The sequence below is a fragment of the Colius striatus genome, unplaced genomic scaffold (genome assembly GCF_028858725.1).
Source record: "Colius striatus isolate bColStr4 unplaced genomic scaffold, bColStr4.1.hap1 scaffold_86, whole genome shotgun sequence".
Classification (NCBI taxonomy): domain Eukaryota; kingdom Metazoa; phylum Chordata; class Aves; order Coliiformes; family Coliidae; genus Colius; species Colius striatus.
This window is the reverse complement of record NW_026908542.1, coordinates 94,059-110,841: the sequence shown is the minus strand read 5'-3', so window position 1 is coordinate 110,841 and position 16,783 is coordinate 94,059. Positions and strand designations below refer to the sequence as shown.

The 16,783-nt window shown below is 61.1% G+C and overlaps 2 protein-coding genes across 3 annotated transcripts; both read left to right on the top strand.

The window, feature by feature from the left end:
- The first annotated feature begins 1,502 nt into the window (after positions 1 to 1,502).
- LOC104560222 (HLA class II histocompatibility antigen, DM beta chain-like) lies at positions 1,503 to 8,434 on the top strand. Its single transcript, XM_062020240.1, has 5 exons — positions 1,503 to 1,590; positions 1,686 to 1,967; positions 7,156 to 7,434; positions 7,515 to 7,628; positions 7,706 to 8,434. Exons 1-5 carry the CDS (start codon positions 1,542 to 1,544, stop codon positions 8,371 to 8,373), a joined length of 1,392 nt encoding a protein of 463 aa, XP_061876224.1. The 5' UTR covers positions 1,503 to 1,541; the 3' UTR covers positions 8,374 to 8,434.
- A 359-nt stretch (positions 8,435 to 8,793) lies between these two features.
- LOC133629589 (HLA class II histocompatibility antigen, DM beta chain) lies at positions 8,794 to 16,783 on the top strand. 2 transcript variants are annotated; one of them, XM_062020243.1, is made up of 6 exons: positions 8,794 to 8,883; positions 13,763 to 14,044; positions 16,010 to 16,288; positions 16,361 to 16,480; positions 16,563 to 16,598; positions 16,675 to 16,783. In XM_062020243.1, exons 1-6 carry the CDS (start codon positions 8,841 to 8,843, stop codon positions 16,683 to 16,685), a joined length of 771 nt encoding a protein of 256 aa, XP_061876227.1. In that variant the 5' UTR covers positions 8,794 to 8,840; the 3' UTR covers positions 16,686 to 16,783. The 2 variants fall into 2 exon arrangements, with proteins under 2 accessions (XP_061876227.1, XP_061876228.1); XM_062020244.1 differs by lacking the exons at positions 16,563 to 16,598; positions 16,675 to 16,783 and having other exon boundaries at positions 13,763 to 14,061; positions 16,361 to 16,474.

Here is a 16,783-nt window from a genome sequence, read left to right as displayed (position 1 = left end):
CCTCAGTTTCCCCATCGTGAACAGAGGGGATGTGACCTCAGCAGTGGCTCCTCCACTGATGTCAGGGTTCATTTAGATCACACTCCCCAGAGTGCCCCCGTGCCTCAGTTTCCCCACTCCCAAAGGCTGCAGGTGCATGGAGGGAGGATGCCCCAGTGTCTTCACTGCTGTCTCATCCTGGGGTTGAGCTGGATGTCCCCGTGCCTCAGTTTCCCCATCGTGAAGGGGGGGATGTAACCTCAGTAGTGGCTTCTCCACTGTCTGATATCAGGGTTCAGTCAGATCACACACCCCTAGGAGCTGCCCCAGCCCCTGTGCCTCAGTTTCCCCATCGTGAACAGGGGGGATGTGACCTCAGTAGTGGCTTCTCCACTGTCTGATATCGAGGTTCAGTTAGATCACACTCTCCAAAGTGCCCCCGTGCCTCAGTTTCCCCATCGTGAACGGGGGGATGTGAGCTCAGCAGTGGCTTCTCCACTGTCTGATATCGAGGTTCAGTTAGATCACACTCCCCAAAGTGCCCCTGTGCCTCAGTTTCCCCATCGTGAAGGGGGGGATGTAACCTCAGCAGTGGCTTCTCCACTGTCTGATATCGAGGTTCATTTAGATCACACTCCCCAAAGTGCCCCCATGCCTCAGTTTCCCCATCGTGAATGGGGGGGATGTGACCTCAGCAGTGGCTCCTCCACTGATATCAGGGTTCATTTAGATCACACTCCCCAGAGTGCCCCCGTGCCTCAGTTTCCCCACTCCCAAAGGCTGCAGGTGCATGGGGGGAGGATGCCCCAATGTCTTTGCTGCTGTCTCATCCTGGGGTTGAGCTGGATGTCCCCGTGCCTCAGTTTCCCCATCGTGAAGGGGGGATGTAACCTCAGTAGTGGCTTCTCCACTGTCTGATATCAGGGTTCAGTCAGATCACACTCCCCTAGGAGCTGCCCCAGCCCCCGTGCCTCAGTTTCCCCATCGTGAACAGGGGGGATGTAACCTCAGCAGTGGCTTCTCCACTGTCTGATATCGAGGTTCAGTTAGATCACACTCTCCAAAGTGACCCCGTGCCTCAGTTTCCCCATCGTGAATGGGGGGGATGTGACCTCAGCAGTGGCTTCTCCACTGATATCGAGGTTCATTTAGATCACACTCCCCAGAGTGCCCCCGTGCCTCAGTTTCCCCACTCCCAAAGGCTGCAGGTGCATGGAGGGAGGATGCCCCAGTGTCTTTGCTGCTGTCTCATCCTGGGGTTGAGCTGGATGTCCCCGTGCCTCAGTTTCCCCACTCCCAAAGGCTGCAGGTGCATGGAGGGAGGATGCCCCAGTGTCTTCACTGCTGTCTCATCCTGGGGTTGAGCTGGATGTCCCCGTGCCTCAGTTTCCCTCCAGTCCCTCAGGTTCCCTGGGTGCTGAGCCCAACCCCTTGGCCACAGTCCACTTGGCTTCACCCACAGCTGCTGACGCAGGGTGCTGAGCCCAAGTCCTGGAGGAGGAGGAGGAAGGAGGAAGGAGGGATGAAGGCAGAGCAGCGCAGCCAGGAGCCAGAGCTCACCAATGTGTCTGCTGGGGGCGCTGGGGCTCCTGCTGAGCTGCCAGGCTGCAGGTAGGACACACACACACTGGGGTGTGCAGCAGGGTTGGGGAGGGGGGGATGTGACACCCCCTTCTTTACCCACCCCCTTTGTGCCCCGCTGGCAGCCGCCTTCATGGTGCACATGGGCAGCTCCTGCTCGCTGGCAGCCAACGGCTCTGCCACCGACTTCGAGTTCAGCCTGGTGTTCAACAAGAAGCCGCTGGTTTGCTACGAGCCCCACGCCCGGCGCTTCGTGGCCTGTGACTATGGGCTGCTCCAGGCCGTGGCCGCTCAGTTGGCCGCCGGCCTCAACAACGGCAGCGCCTGGATCCAGCGCGCCCAGAGCCGGCAGCGCGCCTGCGCCCAGCTGGGCACCCGCTTCTGGGCCAGCACCGCGCTCAGGAGCAGTGAGGCGGGCACGGGGGTGGGCACGGGGGTGGGCACGGGGGTGGGCACGGGGGCACAGGGGTTTGGCACAGGGGGAACGGGCACAAGGGTTTGGTACAGAGGGAATGGGCACAAGGGTTTGGCACAGGGGGAATGGGCATGGGGATAGGCACAAGGGGGAATGGGCATGGGGATAAGAACAAGGGGGAATGGGCATGGGGATAGGCACAAGGGGGAATGGGCATGGGGATAAGAACAAGGGGGAATGGGCATGGGGATAGGCACAAGGGTTTGGCACAGAGGGAACAGGCACAAGGGTTTGGCACAGGGGGAATGGGCATGGGGATCTGGCACAAGGGTTTGGCACAGAGGGAATGGGCACAAGGGGTGGTACAGAGGGAATGGGCATGGGGATAAGCATAAGGGGGAATGGGCTTGGGGATAAGAACAAGGGGGAATGGGCATGGAGATAGGCACAAGGAGGAATGGGCATGGGGATCTGGCACAAGGGTTTGGTACAGAGGGAATGGGCACAAGGGTTTAGCACAGGGGGAATGGGCCTGGGGATAGGCACAAGGGTTTGGCACAAGGGGGAATGGGCATGGGGATAAGAACAAGGGTTTGGCACAGAGGGAATGGGCACAAGGGTTTGGCACAGAGGGAATGGGCACAAGGGTTTGGTACAGAGGGAATGGGCCTGGGGATAAGCACAAGGGGGAATGGGCATGGGGATCTGGCACAAGGGTTAGGCACAAGGAGAAGGGGCATGGGGAAAGGAACAAAGGGGAATGGGCATGAGGATGGGCACAAGGGGGAATGGGCATGGGGATAGGCACAAGGGGGAATGGGCATGGGGATAAGAACAAGGGGGAATGGGCATGGGGATAGGCACAAGGGTTTGGCACAGAGGGAACAGGCACAAGGGTTTGGCACAGGGGGAATGGGCATGGGGATCTGGCACAAGGGTTTGGCACAGAGGGAATGGGCACAAGGGGTGGTACAGAGGGAATGGGCATGGGGATAAGCATAAGGGGGAATGGGCTTGGGGATAAGAACAAGGGGGAATGGGCATGGAGATAGGCACAAGGAGGAATGGGCATGGGGATCTGGCACAAGGGTTTGGTACAGAGGGAATGGGCACAAGGGTTTAGCACAGGGGGAATGGGCCTGGGGATAGGCACAAGGGTTTGGCACAAGGGGGAATGGGCATGGGGATAAGAACAAGGGTTTGGCACAGAGGGAATGGGCACAAGGGTTTGGCACAGAGGGAATGGGCACAAGGGTTTGGTACAGAGGGAATGGGCCTGGGGATAAGCACAAGGGGGAATGGGCATGGGGATCTGGCACAAGGGTTTGGCACAAGGAGAAGGGGCATGGGGAAAGGAACAAAGGGGAATGGGCATGAGGATGGGCACAAGGGGGAATGGGCATGGGGATAGGCACAAGGGTTTGGCACAGAGGGAATGGGCATGGGGATAGGCACAAGGGTTTGGCACAGGGGGAATGGGCACAAGGGTTTGGCACAGGGGGGATGGGCATGGGGATAGGCACAAGGGTTTGGTACAGGGGGAATGGGCACAAGGGTTTGGTACAGGGGGAATGGGCATGGGGATCTGGCACACGGGTTTGGCACAGGGGGAATGGGCACGGGGATAGGCACAAGGGGGAATGGGCACGGGGATAAGAACAAGGGTTTGGCACAGAGGGAACAGGCACAAGGGTTTGGCACAGAGGGAACAGGCACAAGGGTTTGGTACAGGGGGAATGGGCATGGGGATCTGGCACAGGGTTTGGCACAGAGGGAATGGGCATGGGGATAGGCACAAGGGTTTGGCACAAGGGGGAATGGGCATGGGGATAAGAACAAGGGTTTGGCACAAGGGGGAATGGGCACAAGGGTTTGGCACAGAGGGAATGGGCATGGGGATGGGCACAAGGGTTTGGCACAAGGGGGAATGGGCATGGGGATAAGAACAAGGGTTTGGCACAAGGGGGAATGGGCACAAGGGTTTGGCACAGAGGGAATGGGCATGGGGATGGGCACAAGGGTTTGGCACAGAGGGAATGGGCATGGGGATGGGCACAAGGGTTTGGCACAGAGGGAATGGGCCTGGGGATAAGCACAAGGGGGAATGGGCATGGGGATCTGGCACAAGGGTTTGGCACAAGGAGAAGGGGCATGGGGAAAGGAACAAAGGGGAATGGGCATGAGGATGGGCACAAGGGGGAATGGGCATGGGGATCTGGCACAAGGGTTTGGCACAGAGGGAATGGACATGGGGATAGGCACAAGGGTTTGGCACAGGGGGAATGGGCACAAGGGTTTGGCACAGGGGGGATGGGCATGGGGATAGGCACAAGGGTTTGGTACAGGGGGAAAGGGCACAAGGGTTTGGTACAGGGGGAATGGGCATGGGGATCTGGCACACGGGTTTGGCACAGGGGGAATGGGCACGGGGATAGGCACAAGGGGGAATGGGCACGGGGATAAGAACAAGGGTTTGGCACAGAGGGAACAGGCACAAGGGTTTGGCACAGAGGGAACAGGCACAAGGGTTTGGTACAGGGGGAATGGGCATGGGGATCTGGCACAGGGTTTGGCACAGAGGGAATGGGCATGGGGATAGGCACAAGGGTTTGGCACAGGGGGAATGGGCACGGGGATAGGCACAAGGGGGAATGGGCACGGGGATAAGAACAAGGGTTTGGCACAGAGGGAACAGGCACAAGGGTTTGGCACAAGGGGAACAGGCACAAGGGTTTGGTACAGGGGGAATGGGCATGGGGATCTGGCACAAGGGTTTGGCACAGAGGGAATGGGCATGGGGATAGGCACAAGGGTTTGGCACAAGGGGGAATGGGCATGGGGATAAGAACAAGGGTTTGGCACAAGGGGGAATGGGCACAAGGGTTTGGCACAGAGGGAATGGGCATGGGGATGGGCACAAGGGTTTGGCACAGAGGGAATGGGCACAAGGGTTTGGCACAGAGGGAATGGGCATGGGGATGGGCACAAGGGTTTGGCACAGAGGGAATGGGCACAAGGGTTTGGTACAGAGGGAATGGGCCTGGGGATAAGCACAAGGGGGAAAGGGCATGGGGATCTGGCACAAGGGTTTGGCACAAGGAGAATGGGCATGGGGAAAGGAACAAAGGGGAATGGGCATGAGGATGGGCACAAGGGGGAATGGGCATGGGGATCTGGCACAAGGGTTTGGCACAGAGGGAATGGACATGGGGATAGGCACAAGGGTTTGGCACAGGGGGAATGGGCACGGGGATTTGACACAGGGTGTCACACAAGGACTTTGCACATGGGCTTTGCACAGGGAGGTTCCGTGGGGGATGATGCACAGGGATGATGCACAAGGACACTGTACATGGGGATGCTCCTTGGGGAATGCACAGGGACGTTGCACAGGGGTGTTGCACGGGATTTTGCACTTGGACTTTGTACAGGGATGCTCCAAGGGGAATGCACAGGGACATTGCACAGGGATGTTGCACAGGGATGTTGCACAGGGACATTGCACAAGGATTTTGCACAGGGATGTGGCACAGGAACGTTGCACATGGACATTGCACAGGGACATTGCACAGGGATGTTGCACAGGGATGTTGCACAGGGATGTTGCACATGGACATTGCACAGGGACATTGCACAGGGATGTTGCACAGGGGCTTTGCACAGGGAGATCACACAGGGACATTGCACAGGGATGTGGCAGGGGGATGTTGCACAGGGACTTTGCACAGGGACGTTGCACAGGGAGATCATACAGGGACTTTGCACAGGGACATTGCACAGGGAGATCACACAGGGACATTGGACAGGGATGTGGCACAGGGATGTGGCACAGGGACATTGCACAGGGATGTGGCACAGGGACGTTGCACAGGGATGTTGCACAGGGACATTGCACAGGCATATTGCACAGGGACTTTGCACAGGGAGATCACACAGGGACATTGCACAGGGATGTTGCACGGGGATGTTGCACAGGGACATTGCACAGGGATGTGGCACAGGGACGTTGCACAGGGACATTGCACAGGGACATTTCACAGGGACATTGCACATGGACATTGCACAGGGATGTGGCACAGGGACATTGCACAGGGATGTGGCACAGGGACGTTGCACAGGGATGTTGCATAGGGACATTTCACAGGGACATTGCACATGGACATTGCACAGGGATGTTGCACAGGGACGTTGCACAGGGATGTTGCACGGTGTCATTGCACAGGGACGTTGCACAGGGACGTTGCACAGGGACATTGCACAGGGAGATCACACAGGGACTTTGCACAGGAATGTTGCACAGGGACGTTGCACAGGGTTGTTGCACAGGGATGTTGCACAGGGATGTGGCACAGGGATGTTGCACAGGAATGTTGCACAGGGATGTGGCACAGGGACATTGCACAGGGATGTGGCACAGGGATGTTGCACAGGGATGTTGCACAGGGATGTGGCACAGGGATGTTGCACAGGAATGTTGCACAGGGAGGTCACACAGGGACATTGCACAGGGATGTTGCACAGGGACGTTGCACAGGGATGTTGCACGGTGTCATTGCACAGGGACGTTGCACAGGGACGTTGCACAGGGACATTGCACAGGGAGATCACACAGGGACTTTGCACAGGGACGTTGCACAGGGTTGTTGCACAGGGATGTTGCACAGGGATATTGCACAGGGATGTTGCACAGGGATGTTGCACAGGGATGTGGCACAGGGGTGTTGCACAGGAATGTTGCACAGGGATGTGGCACAGGGACATTGCACAGGGATGTGGCACAGGGATGTTGCACAGGGATGTTGCACAGGGATGTGGCACAGGGATGTTGCACAGGAATGTTGCACAGGGAGGTCACACAGGGACATTGCACAGGGATGTTGCACAGGGACGTTGCACAGGGACATTGCACAGGGACATTGCACAGGGACATTGCACAGGGATGTTGCACAGGGATGTGGCACAGGGATGTGGCACAGGGACATTGCACAGGGATGTTGCACAGGGATGTTGCACAGGGACTTTGCACAGGGACTTTGCACAGGGACATTCCACAGGGATGTTGCACAGGGATGTTGCACAGGAACACATTGCACATGGCTGCTCTTTGGGGAACACCCAGGGCCGTTGCACGGGGCCGTGGCTGGGTGAGGAGGGACCTGAGCCCTCCCTCTCCTCCCCAGCACCACCCCACGTCCGCATCGTGGCCACTCCCCTCCGTGACACATCCAGCACCGTCGTCCTCACCTGCCACGTCTGGGGCTTCTACCCCTCGGCACTGACCGTCCTGTGGCTGCACAACGGGGCCGTGGTGGCCACTGGTGACACCACCAAGATCCTGTCCAATGGTGACTGGACCTACCAGACACAGGTGGCCCTGAGAGCCACGGCTGAGGCTGGGGACACCTTCACGTGTGTGGTGCAGCACGACAGCCTGGAGCAGCCCCTGCAGAGGCACTGGGGTGAGGGAAGGGGGCAGGGACACGGTGTCAGGGCACTTTGGGTCCTGGAGGGGCTCAGGGTGGCTGTTCTGTCCCCACAGGTCCTGGGTTGTCCCCAGGGCTGATGGTGAACGTGGTGGTGGCGGCGGTGACGATGATCCTGGGGCTGTTGGTCTTTGCTGCTGGCACCTTCAGCTACTGCCTTCAGGCACCAGGTGAGGGACGAGCCTGGGGACAGTGTGTGGCACCATGGGGGACAAGGGCCCCTAATTCATCTCCTTGTGTCAAGCAGATCCTGGTCCTGATCCAGCAGCTGGTCCCAGTCCTGATCTGAGTGCTAGTCCTGCTCCTGGTTCTTATCTTGGCCCTGGGTCTGGTCTCAGTCTTGAATCTGGTCTTGGTTCTTGTCCTTGTCCCCATCCTGGATCTGGTCCTTGTCCTGGTGCTGATCCTTGTCTCCACCTTGGATCTGGACACCATCCTGGTCCTGGATCTGGTCCCTATCCTGGTCCTGGTCCCCATTCTAGTCTTGGTGCTGGTTACACTCCTGGTCCTTATCCTCATCCTGGATCCAATCCTGATACTGGCCCCAGTCCTGGTGTTCATTCTGGTCCTGGTGCTGGTCCTGGTTCCCATCCTGGTCCTGGTGCTGGCCCCAGTCCCAGTGTTCATCCTGGTCCTGGTGCTGGTCCTGCTTCCCATCCTGGTCCTGGTGCTGGTCCCAGTCCTGGTTCCCATCCTGGTCCTGGTCCTGGTCCTGGTTCCCATCCTGGTCCTGGTCCTGGTGCTGGTCCCAGTCCTGGTTCCCATCCTGGTCCTGGTGCTGGTCCTGGTTCCCATCCTGGTCCTGGTGCTGGTCCCAGTCCTGGTTCCCATCCTGGTCCTGGTGCTGGTCCCGGTCCTGGTTCCCATCCTGGTCCCCCCACAGCCATTTGTGGCCACGCAGTGTCCAAAGTCTGAGGTCCCAGCCCCGATGTGGGGGGGAGGAGGGTGATGTCCCCCCCCAATAAAGCCACTTGCGGTGCCCACCCGGGGTGGCTTTGTCCGGGAGGGCACTCCCAGTGCTCCCAGTCCGGAGGCAGAGAGGTTACTGGGAGTGGGGGAGGGGTTAAGGCTGCGCGCAGGAGCGGTGTTGGGGGGCGGGAGTGGGGCACACGGCCCCCAGGGCTGCAGCCAGCCCGCACTCCGGGGTGCCCAGCCCGTTTTTTGGGGGGGTCCCGGCGTGGGGACACCCCGGGCTGAGCCGTGTCCCGGCAGCGGCCGCCGCCCGCGGCTTCGGCTCCGGCAACCGCTGACGCCGGCTCCGAGCCGGGTCCGCATTGGGCGTCCCGTGTCCCTGCCCCGCGTGGGGCGGGCCCGGGGGGTGCGGGAGGGGGGCGGTGGGGGGCTGGCAGAGAGCGGCGGGACACCCCCGGGGCCACCCCACCATGGTGCTGCTGCTGCTGCTGGCGCTGGGCGCCCGGGGGGCAGGTGGGGACACGGCGGGGCGCGGGGGGCTGGGGAGGCTGGGGGGGGGCTCGGCTCTGTGGGACCCCGCGGATGGGTTGGGGGGGTCTGAGCTCTGTGAGACCTTGGAGATAGTCTGGGGGGCTCAGCCCTGTGGGACCCCGCGGATGGGTTGGGGGGGTCTGAGCTCTGTGAGACCCCTGGGATGGGTTGGGGGGGTCTGAGCTCTGTGGGACCTTGGGGACAGTTTGGGGGTCTCAGCTCTGTGGGACCCCTGGGATGGGTTGGGGGGGGCTCAGCTCTGTGGGAGCTTGGAGACAGTTTGGGGGGCTCAGCCCTGTGGAACCCTTGGAGTGGTTTGGGGAAGTTCAGCTCTGTGGGACCTTGGGGACAGTTTGGGGGGGCTCAGCTCTGTGGGACCCCAGGAATGGGTTGGGGTGTCTGAGCTCTGTGGGACCTTGGAGACAGTTTGGGGGGCTCAACCCTGTGGAACCCTTGGAGTGGTTTGGGGAAGTTCAGCTCTGTAGAACCTTGGGGACAGTTTGGGGGGGCTCAGCTCTGTGAGACCCCTGGGATGGGTTGGGGGGCTCTGAGCTCTGTGAGACCCTGGGGACAGTTTGGGGGGGCTCAGCTCTGTGGGAGCTTGGAGACAGTTTGGGGGGGCTCAGCCCTGTGGAACCCATGGGGTGGTTTGGGGAAGTTCAGCTCTGTAGGACCTTGGGGACAGTTTGGGGGGCTCAGCCCTGTGGAACCCTTGGAGTGGTTTGGGGAAGTTCAGCTCTGTAGGACCTTGGGGACAGTTTGGGGGGGCTCAGCTCTGTGGGACCCCAGGAATGGGTTGGGGGGGCTCAGCTTTGTGGGACCCTGTGAATGGTTTGGGGGGTCCCAGCTCTATGGGACCTTGGAGACAGTTTGGGGGGGCTCAACCCTGTGGAACCCTTGGAGTGGTTTGGGGAAGTTCAACTCTGTGGGACCTTGGAGACAGTTTGGGGGGGCTCAGCTCTGTGAGACCCCTGGGATGGGTTGGGGGAGTCTGAGCTCTGTGAGACCTTGGGGACAGTTTGGGGGGGCTCAGCTCTGTGGGAGCTTGGAGACAGTTTGGGGGGGCTCAGCCCTGTGGAACCCTTGGGGTGGTTTGGGGAAGTTCAGCTCCGTAGGACATTGGGGACAGTTTGGGGGGCTCAGCTCTGTGGGACCCCTGAAATGGGTTAGGGGGTCTCAGGTCTGTGGGACCTTGGAGACAGTTTGGGGGGGCTCAGCTCTGTGGGACCCCAGGGGTGAGTTGGGGGTCCTCAGCTTTGTGGGACCCTGGGATGGGTTGGGGGGGCTCAGCTCTGTGGGACCTTGGGGACAGTTTGGGGGGCTCAGCCCTGTGGGACCTTGGGGACAGTTTGGGGGGGGCTCAGCTCTATGGAACCCTTGGGGTGATTTGGGGAAGTTCAGTTCTGTAGGAACTTGGAGACAGTTTGGGGGGGCTCAGCTCTGTGAGACCCCTGGGATGGGTTGGGGGGGTCTGAGCTCTGTGAGACCTTGGGGACAGTTTGGGGGGGCTCAGCTCTGTGGGACCTTGGAGACAGTTTGGGGGGCTCAGCCCTGTGGAACCCTTGGGGTGGTTTGGGGAAGTTCAGCTCCGTAGGACATTGGGGACAGTTTGGGGGGCTCAGCTCTGTGGGACCCCAGGAATGGGTTGGGGTGTCTGAGCTCTGTGGGACCTTGGAGACAGTTTGGGGGGCTCAACCCTGTGGAACCCTTGGGGTGGTTTGGGGAAGTTCAGCTCTGTAGGACCTTGGGAACAGTTTGGGGGGGCTCAGCTCTGTGAGACCCCTGGGATGGGTTGGGGGGCTCTGAGCTCTGTGAGACCCTGGGGACAGTTTGGGGGGGCTCAGCCCTGTGGAACCCTTGGAGTGGTTTGGGGAAGTTCAGCTCCGTAGGACATTGGGGACAGTTTGGGGGGGCTCAGCTCTGTGGGACCCCTGAAATGGGTTAGGGGGTCTCAGGTCTGTGGGACCTTGGAGACAGTTTGGGGGGGCTCAGCTCTGTGGGACCCCAGGGGTGAGTTGGGGGTCCTCAGCTTTGTGGGACCCTGGGATGGGTTGGGGGGGCTCAGCTCTGTGGGACCTTGGGGACAGTTTGGGGGGGGCTCAGCTCTATGGAACCCTTGGGGTGGTTTGGGGAAGTTCAGCTCTGTAGGACCTTGGGGACAGTTTGGGGGGGCTCAGCTCTGTGGGACCCCAGGAATGGGTTGGGGGGGCTCAGCTTTGTGGGACCCTGTGAATGGTTTGGGGGGTCCCAGCTCTATGGGACCTTGGAGACAGTTTGGGGGGGCTCAACCCTGTGGAACCCTTGGAGTGGTTTGGGGAAGTTCAGCTCCGTAGGACATTGGGGACAGTTTGGGGGGCTCAGCTCTGTGGGACCCCTGAAATGGGTTAGGGGGTCTCAGGTCTGTGGGACCTTGGAGACAGTTTGGGGGGGCTCAGCTCTGTGGGACCCCAGGGGTGAGTTGGGGGTCCTCAGCTTTGTGGGACCCTGGGATGGGTTGGGGGGGCTCAGCTCTGTGGGACCTTGGGGACAGTTTGGGGGGGGCTCAGCTCTGTGGAACCCTTGGGGTGGTTTGGGGAAGTTCAGCTCTGTAGGACCTTGGGGACAGTTTGGGGGGGCTCAGCTCTGTGGGACCCCAGGAATGGGTTGGGGTGTCTGAGCTCTGTGGGACCTTGGAGACAGTTTGGGGGGCTCAACCCTGTGGAACCCTTGGAGTGGTTTGGGGAAGTTCAGCTCTGTAGAACCTTGGGGACAGTTTGGGGGGGCTCAGCTCTGTGAGACCCCTGGGATGGGTTGGGGGGCTCTGAGCTCTGTGAGACCCTGGGGACAGTTTGGGGGGGCTCAGCTCTGTGGAACCCTTGGAGTGGTTTGGGGAAGTTCAGCTCCGTAGGACATTGGGGACAGTTTGGGGGGGCTCAGCTCTGTGGGACCCCTGAAATGGGTTAGGGGGTCTCAGGTCTGTGGGACCTTGGAGACAGTTTGGGGGGGCTCAGCTCTGTGGGACCCCAGGGGTGAGTTGGGGGTCCTCAGCTCTGTGGGACCCTGGGATGGGTTGGGGGGGCTCAGCTCTGTGGGACCTTGGAGACAGTTTGGGGGGCTCAGCCCTGTGGAACCCTTGGGGTGGTTTGGGGAAGTTCAGCTCTGTAGGACCTTGGGGACAGTTTGGGGGGGCTCAGCTCTGTGGGACCCCAGGGGTGAGTTGGGGGGGCTCAGCTTTGTGGGACGCCTGGGATGGGTTGGGGGCTCTCAGGTCTGTGGGACCTTAGAGATGGTTTAGGGGGGCTCAGTTCTGTGGGACCTTGGGGATCAGTTGAGGGAGGCTCAGCCCTGTGGAACCCTTGGGGGTGGTTTGGGGCAGTTTGGAAGGGGCTCAGCTTTGTGGGCCCCCAGGGATGAGTTGGGGGGGATTCATCTCTGTGAGACCCTGGGAGTGGGTTAGGGGGGATCAGCTCTGTGGGACCTTGGGACAGTTTGGTGGGGCTCAGCCTCCTGGGACCTTAGGGACAGTTTTGGGGAGCTCAGCTCTGTGGGACCCTGGGGATAGTTTGGGGGGTCTCAGCTCTGTAGGACCTTGGGGATGGTTTGAGGGGTCTCAGCTCTGTAGGACCTTGGGGACAGTTTGAGGGAGGACTCAGCCTCCTGGGACCTTAAGGAGAGTTTTGGGGAGCTCAGCTCTGTGGGACCCCAGGGATGGATGGATGGATGGATGGATGGATGGATGGATGGATGGATGGATGAAAAGGGATGGAAGTGGATGGAAATGGATGGAAGGAGGGATGGAGACAGATAGAGGAGAATGGGGGATGGAGGATGGGGATGGCTGGAGGGATGGGGATGGCTGGAAGGATGGATGGAGACAGATGGGGAAGGATGGGGATGGGGATAGATGGAGGGATGGGGATGACTGGATGAGGATGGCAGGAGGATAGGGATGGATGGATGGAGGATGAGGATGGCTGGATGAGGATGGCTGGATGAGGATGACTGGAGGATGAGGATGACTGGAGGATGAGGTTGGCTGGAGGATGAGGATGGCTGGAGGATGGGGATGGCTGGAGGATGGGGATGGCTGGAGGATAGGGATGGATGGATGAGGATGATTGGAGGATAGGGATGGATGGATGGAGGATGAGGATGGCTGGATGAGGATGGCTGGAGGATGGGGATGGATAGGAGGATGGGGATGGGGATGACTGGATGAGGATGGCTGGAGGATGAGGATGGCTGGAGGATAGGGATGGATGGCTGGAGGATGAGGATGGCTGGAGGATAGGGATGGGGATGACTGGATGAGGATGGCTGGAGGATGAGGATGGCTGGAGGATAGGGATGGATGGCTGGAGGATGAGGATGGCTGGAGGATGGGGATGGCTGGAGGATGAGGATGGCTGGAGGATGAGGATGGCTGGAGGATAGGGATGGATGGATGAGGATGATTGGAGGATAGGGATGGATGGATGGAGGATGAGGATGGCTGGATGAGGATGGCTGGAGGATGGGGATGGATAGGAGGATGGGGATGGCTGGAGGATGAGGATGGCTGAAGGATGGGGATGGATGGAGGATAGGGATGGCTGGCTGGAAGATGAGGATGGCTGGATGAGGATGGCTGGATGAGGTTGGCTGGAGGATGAGGATGGATAGGAGAATGGGGATGGCTGGAGGATGGGGATGGCTGGATGGAGGATGAGGATGGCTGGATGAGGATGGCTGGAGGATGGGGATGGATGGAGGATACGGATGGATGGATGGAGGATGAGAATGGGGATGGCTGAAGGATGATGCCAACCAACCAGGGGCAGAACCCCAGGGCCAGCCAGAGGCAGCCCAGGAGATGCCCCTCAGCCTCGTGCCCCCCTGGCAGCCGCCTTCATGGTGCACATGGGCAGCTCCTGCTCGCTGGCAGCCAATGGCTCTGCCACCGACTTCGCGTTCAGCCTGGTGTTCAACAAGAAGCCGCTGGTTTGCTACGAGCCCCACGCCCGGCGCTTCGTGGCCTGTGACTATGGGCTGCTCCAGGCCGTGGCCGCTCAGTTGGCCGCCGGCCTCAACAACGGCAGCGCCTGGATCCAGCGCGCCCAGAGCCGGCAGCGCGCCTGCGCCCAGCTGGGCACCCGCTTCTGGGCCAGCACCGCGCTCAGGAGCAGTGAGGCGGGCACGGGGGTGGGCACGGGGGTGGGCATGGAGGGGTGGGCATGGGGGTGGGCATGGGATGGGCATGGGATGGGCATGGGGAGATGGGTATGGGATGGGCATGGGATGGGCATGGGATGGGCATGGGATGGGCATGGGGTATGGGTATGGGAGGGATGGGTATGGGATGGGCATGGGATGGGCATGGGATGGGCATGGGGGGATGGGTATGGGAGGGATGGGTATGGGATGGGCATGGGGAGATGGGTATGGGATGGGTATGGGGGGATGGGTATGGGAGGGATGGGTATGGGGAGATGGGTATGGGATGGGTATGGGGGGATGGGTATGGGAGGGATGGGTATGGGGAGATGGGTATGGGATGGGCGTGGGGAGATGGGTATGGGAGGGATGGGTATGGGGAGATGGGTATGGGATGGGTATGGGAGGGATGGGTGTGGGATGGGCATGGGGGGTGGGCATGGGATGGGCATGGGATGGGCATGGGATGGGCATGGGGTATGGGTATGGGAGGGATGGGTATGGGATGGGCATGGGGGGATGGGCATGGGGAGATGGGTATGGGAGGGATGGGTATGGGATGGGCATGGGGAGATGGGTATGGGAGGGATGGGTATGGGGAGATGGGTATGGGGGGATGGGTATGGGAGGGATGGGTATGGGATGGGCATGGGGAGATGGGCATGGGGGGATGGGTATGGGAGGGATGGGTATGGGATGGGTATGGGAGGGATGGGTATGGGATGGGCATGGGGGGATGGGCATGGGATGGGTATGGGATGGGCATGGGGAGATGGGTATGGGAGGGATGGGTATGGGATGGGCATGGGATGGGCATGGGGGGATGGGTATGGGAGGGATGGGTATGGGGAGATGGGTATGGGGGGATGGGTATGGGGAGATGGGCATGGGATGGGCATGGGGGGATGGGTATGGGATGGGTATGGGATGGGCATGGGGGGATGGGTATGGGGAGATGGGTATGGGATGGGCATGGGGGGATGGGTATGGGAGGGATGGGTATGGGATGGGCATGGGGTATGGGTATGGGAGGGATGGGTATGGGATGGGCATGGGGGGATGGGTATGGGAGGATGGGTATGGGATGGGCATGGGGGGATGGGCATGGGGAGATGGGTATGGGATGGGCATGGGATGGGCATGGGGAGATGGGTATGGGAGGGATGGGTATGGGGAGATGGGTATGGGGGGATGGGTATGGGGAGATGGGCATGGGATGGGCATGGGGGGATGGGTATGGGATGGGCATGGGATGGGCATGGGGGGATGGGTATGGGATGGGCATGGGATGGGCATGGGGAGATGGGTATGGGAGGGATGGGTATGGGGAGATGGGTATGGGGGGATGGGTATGGGGAGATGGGTATGGGATGGGCATGGGGGGATGGGCATGGGGGCATGGGCATGAGGGGTTGGGCATGGGGGGATGGGCATGGGATGGGCATGGGATGGGCATGGGGGGATAGACATGGGGGGATGGGCACAGGGGAATGGCATGGGGGGATGGGCATGAGGGTTTGGGGATGGGGGGATGGGCATGGGGGGATGGACACAGGGGAGTGGGCATGGGAGGATGGGCATGGGATGGGCATGGGATGGGCACAGGGAAATGGGCATGGGATAGGCATGGAGGCAATGGCATGGAGGGATTGGCACAGGGAGGATGGCAATGGGGGGATGGGGGAGATGGGCATGGAGGGGATGGGCACAGGGAGGATGAGCATGAGGGGGATGACATAGGGGGGGACAGACCCAAGGAGAATGGGCACAGGGCACTGTGTGCAGGGTGCTGCCCGGGGTATCACCAGGACTGTCCCCCAGGACACCTCCTGGGGCAGCCCACGGGCACCACGTGTGGCTGTGGGGGTGAGGAGCAGGGCTCACCCCATCACTGAGCACCCCAGTGCCCACTGAGCACCCGCCACCCTCTGCCCAGCCTCCCCCCGCGCCCGCATCGTCCCCTGGCCGTCGGACACCTCCATCCTCCTCACCTGCCACGTCTGGGGCTTCTACCCACCCGAGCTCACGGTGCTTTGGCTGCACAACGGCGCCGTGCTGGAGCCCGAGGCCCCTTCCTCCGTCTCGGCCGTCCCCAACGGCGACGGCACCTACCAGACGCGGGTGGCCCTGCGGCTCGTGGCCCCGCGGGCCGGCGACACCTTCACGTGCGCCGTGCAGCACCAGAGCCTGGCCCAGCCCCTGCTGGAGGACTGGAGTGAGTGAGGGGACACGCACAGGGACGCCCTGGCAGGACTTTGGGGGTGACACCCTGTGGCTCCCCACGCAGGTCCTGGTTTGTCGCCGGGGCTGGCGCTGAAGGTGGCGGCGGCCGCGGTGCTCATGGCGCTGGGACTCGGCTCGTTCATCGCCGGCTTCTGCCGCTACCGGGCCAGGCCGGCGGCACCGGGTGAGGACACGGGCAGGGACGGGCTGGGGGGTGGCTTGGGGTGGGCACAGACCCTCCTCACCACGTCTGGTGCCGTTGGCAGGTTACACTCCCCTCCCTGGAGACAACTACCCCGCAGGTAACGGCGCATCCAGCCCTTCCCCGGCCCCTGCCCCCAGCCCCTCGCCCCTTCTGCCATCCCTGTGCCCCCCCAGGCAGCACCTGAGGACCCCCAGGATGGTGCCATCCCAGCCCCGATGGTTGCCCACAGCGTCACCCCGGCGGTGCCGCGGAGGCGCCGGCAATAAAGATGCTGCAGGGTGG